This window comes from Megalops cyprinoides, chromosome 5, assembly GCF_013368585.1.
Source record: "Megalops cyprinoides isolate fMegCyp1 chromosome 5, fMegCyp1.pri, whole genome shotgun sequence".
Lineage (NCBI taxonomy): Eukaryota > Metazoa > Chordata > Actinopteri > Elopiformes > Megalopidae > Megalops > Megalops cyprinoides.
In genome coordinates this window covers 12486792-12491385 of record NC_050587.1, presented here as the reverse complement: position 1 = coordinate 12491385, position 4594 = coordinate 12486792, and the positions used below count along the sequence as shown (strand labels likewise).

Sequence of the window (4594 nt, the reverse complement as noted above, 5' to 3'; positions counted from 1 at the left end):
AATTTCACAATTTAAGTATTTATTTCAACAACTGCCCTTAATTTATTTCATTTTTACAAGTTTAAACCTCCATATGAGTGGTGTTACAGTCAACTACAGTGTATTTGAACGGTTACTAGAGACACAGCATTATTACACGTCTTCATATAGTTTAATTTAGCAATTTCAATCGGATTAAATGAGATGGTGAACAGACACATAACAGCATACCACCCCTCCCCCATCCACTGTCAGACTTTCAGCTCCGGCTCTGTCAGTGGAAGGCGTGTTTGACTGCCCATGTGAAGGAAATGGGCGGTCGATTGGTATTGCGGAAAGTTGCAGTGGTCCTCTCACAGAACTAAGAGGAAACAGATGCAGAAAATGCTATTGAAAGGGCACGTAGACGACAAGATCTTGCAGAACATTTAATTTAAAACAATGCTTTAAACGACATAGCTCTCCGTTTCAGAAGTCTTGTCAGTGGATATTCAGTGGATGAAACTGAAGTGCATGTATACCCTAAGTCTAAAGTTAAAACTGCTGCAGCATCACCGTTATTCTATCTGGAAAATGAAACGGTAAGTAAACTTGTTAACATGTTTTCTTTTTCCAGTTGGTGGCTGATATGTAAGCTCGTGGCACCATAAAAATTAATTAATTAATTTAAAGCGGAGGAAAATTTGCACACACGAGCTAAACATAAAGATAAGTCCCAAAGCAACCAAAGAGCTTTGGTAATGTGAATAAATAAATAAATATATGACAAGTAAAAGAACTTCGATTACTTCGGAGAGGGGACATGTTTCTTTATTCAATATACTATATATTATTCTATATACACGTTTTCAAAGGGCGTATAAATAATTTCTTTTTGCAGTTTTAAGTTTGTACAAGAAGGGTAAGTAAATAGCTACCTATAATGCATTTTCAAGATGTTATTAGTAATATGAAACTGAAGTGAATGTATGAAAGTTAATATGGGGCAATATAACATCTTTTTGATATAGATCTCAAAATTAAGATTGTTGTTATATTATATATCTTGTGGTTTGGGGTGTAATGGGCAGAAGTGGATACCCCGGCTTCAGAAAGTAAAAGTCCTGCCATATGTTTGTTCTAGCCATTCATTACACCAGTTGAATTTAATTAGCACAACTCCTCAGCCAGGTAGAGGAACTAATTAGTGAAATCACCTTGTTTAGTGAATGGCTAGAACAAATACGTGGCAGGACTTTTACTTTCTGAAACCGTGGTGTCCACCTCTGGTAATGGGCATTATATTAATCATGATGTTTAGGCCCCATTGCAGCTGTAATAGTATAGTAATAGTATCAGTGGTAGTAATGGTAGAATTATACATAAAGCTATAAAGTAACTATAGTAACTAACAAATTAATGCAAAATTATTCCTCTTGAATAGGGGGCTAAATATCATGTATTTTGTCTATTAACATTTTCTGAGCCTTGCTGTGATTAAAGCTTTGATTTTGTTCCCCAATGGTAAAAGGTCATGAGGCAAAGGTCCAAAAATAGTCAGTTTTGCTGTATAATGCAGCTGTCCTAATATTGAAAAAAAATTCTCACATTATACAAAAGTATATATCGACTGTAAAATGCACAAGATTTCAATCCAAACAAACGAGGATTAATGGCGCTTCTTTTTTCTTCTAAGCAAAGTCAGTGATGAACGCTGCAACATCACTGTGCCCTCAAGAGAAAAGGAAACAGTAGCCATGTATGGCCAGTCACTTCAGAAAGGTCTGCTCAACCACTAGGAGCTGTTTCCTTGTACTAGGCCTCCCCCTGCTGGAAAGATACTGAATACCTCTGAAAGTCTGAATTCTGAATAAATCTGAAAGATGAACAGCCGGATTTCTCTTCATTACAACTACACGGGAAAACTGGACAATCGTAAGGAAGAAAGTGGCGCTATAGATGCTAAAACTGTGGTATTCCTAATTATATGCTGCTGTATAGTCCTAGAGAACTTCATAGTGCTGGTGGCAATATTGAAAAACCACAAATTCCACAACCGCATGTATTTCTTCATTGCGAATCTGGCACTCTGTGACTTGCTGGCAGGAGTGACCTATATAGTCAACTTGCTCATGTCAGGTGAGAGGACACTCCAGCTGTCTCCTGCTATTTGGTTTGTACGAGAAGGGAGCATGTTTGTTGCACTGGGCGCCTCCACCTTCAGTTTGCTTGCAATTGCCATTGAGAGACACATGACCATGATTAAAATGAGGCCTTACGACGCAAACAAGAAATACAGAGTGTTCCTGCTCATCGGTGCCTGTTGGCTGATAGCCATTTTATTGGGAGCTTTGCCAATCATGGGGTGGAACTGTCTGGACAATCTGCCCGACTGTTCCACTGTCTTACCTCTCTACACCAAGAAGTACGTGGCCTTTTGCATTACGATCTTCATGGCCTTGCTGCTGGCCATCTGCGTGCTGTACGCCCGCATCTACACGCTTGTGAAGTCCAGCAGCCGCAAGGTCACCAAGCACAGCAACTCGGAGCGCTCCATGGCCCTGCTGCGGACGGTCGTCATCGTGGTGGGGGTTTTCATCGCCTGCTGGACGCCCATCTTTGTGCTCCTTCTGATTGATGTGGCCTGCAAGCACAAGCAGTGCCCAGTCCTCTTCAAGGCCGACTGGTTCATCGCACTGGCGGTGCTGAACTCGGCGATGAACCCGGTCATCTACACGCTGGCCAGCAAGGAGATGAGGCGCGCCTTCTTCGGCCTGGTCTGCGGCTGCCTGGTCAGGACCAAGGCCGCTCGCGCTGTGCTGCAGCCCGGCTTCGAAAACAGCAGGAGCAAATCCAGCAGCAGCCACTGCCAGAAACAGGACAAGGAGAACCCGGAGATTGTGGCGTCCCCCACGTCTCAAAAATCCCCATAATCCCCCAGAGAATGTTGACAGGGGTGGAGGAGCAGGCAGTTCTTAACTTGTGGCTACAAAATTACAGAAGATGGATATCTGGATATCTGACTGCATCTGGAATGGTAGCCATGAACAAATACTAGCTTTACTTGTTTTGGCGGAAGGGCATGGGAAAGGAACAGGCATTATGCTCTCCTGAGGCTACACATTGTTCATTCCAGTAGGTTAGAATTACATTGGATGGGATATAAATATACCGCACATTAAAACAATAAGGATTAATTGCATTCTTGTGAATACAATTTATTATTTCGTTATATGCTGATTCAATCATACTGTGATATTTTGAATTATTTGGATATCTGTTGTATATGGTGTGGACAATATATAAAAAGGCAAAACTCATCTTAGGTTATCACAGCAAATGAAATACTACAGTTTACATATTGCTATGGTCTTGTGATTTAAGATGAGGTTAGGAACTTATCTCTATAAACATTTCACAATATTTCACCATTGTTTTATTTATGTTGTAAAAGCTATGATTATTACTTGGGACTGTATTTCAATAGATTTAGTGCCCTATGTAATAAGATAAAATGTACTTTCTGTTCAAATGTATAGGAGTTCTATTTCATGTGGCGCATTATAGTAATAACTATGTCAAGGGTAAAAAAAAAAAATAATAATAGCAATTGCAGGTCACTGGTCACCTGAAACATCTCACCTTTGTACTTACTGTTGTAAACTGAGACTTTCACCAAGTTGGCAAAACATTCCATGACAATTTAGTACATTTATTACATGTTTTTAAATATGAATAATTCTTTACCATATACGCAGGGCAGCTTTTTAAATGAGAAAATACTCAATACTATTCATGCAGATTGACTGTCTTCCTGACAGCTACACAGGTAGGCAACCAAGCATCATTCTGTCCACCATGTCTGGTTATTTCTAGCTCAACAGATTAATCTGTTACTGTGTTACAACTTAACTAATACTTTAAATGTTATGACTGCAGATTTCATGGGGAATTATTGCATTCTCTTATGTATAACAAAAAATAGAGGTGTTCTTTATAATGTAGTGTGTAATAAATTGTAATGTATTTATAACACGTGTAAAAAACAATTTCAGTTATAGCACTAAATTAAATAACTAGTATGTATACATAGTAATTTCCTTATTCTACATGAGTGGCATAGTTCACTGTGCTGGAGAAAAAAAAAAACAAGGTCTATCTCTAAGCAGCGGCATTGCCTTCTGTCACTATCATAATAGGGTTTAAGGCACAGAATAACTGTCAGAGCAGTACTGTCAGAATTGGGCATTGACAATTTGCTGTTCCAAAAAAAAAATAGATCTCAGGGAAATGGATATCGACCTACACTTAGGAACAGTATGCTCTATCACTGCAGTAGTTATACATATGATAGCTTGACTGTTAATACATGTGGAATAATGGTGCCATTTGCACATTGATAGATAAAGTATGAGGAGGTTTTTTTTTTTGCAGTCGTGTGTGTGTGTGTGTGTGTGTGTGTGTGTGTTAGGTCCCAGTATTTCAACATTTTAATTTAACAAATTCATCTATATTTAAGTGATGAATGGATGAAATCTAAATTGATATTGTAACTAATTTGACAAAAATAGACTTTAAGCAATTGTAAATCATAATTTTAAATGACTTGACTCAGCTACATTGAGAGTGTGATCTG

At 38.7% G+C, this 4594-nt stretch overlaps 1 protein-coding gene across 1 annotated transcript; it reads left to right on the top strand.

Annotated features, from left to right (window-relative positions):
* The first annotated feature begins 547 nt into the window (after window positions 1–547).
* Window positions 548–2891, top strand: LOC118777640 (sphingosine 1-phosphate receptor 3). The gene is made up of 2 exons (XM_036528746.1): window positions 548–560; window positions 1655–2891. The coding sequence occupies exon 2, from the start codon at window positions 1842–1844 to the stop codon at window positions 2889–2891; it is 1050 nt and encodes a 349-aa protein (XP_036384639.1). The 5' UTR covers window positions 548–560; window positions 1655–1841.
* The last annotated feature ends 1703 nt before the right edge of the window (window positions 2892–4594 follow it).

Coding starts and splice junctions, on each gene's coding strand:
- LOC118777640 (XM_036528746.1), top strand. CDS start 1,842: ATGAACAGCCGGATTTCTCTTCATTACAACTACACGGGAAAACTGGAC.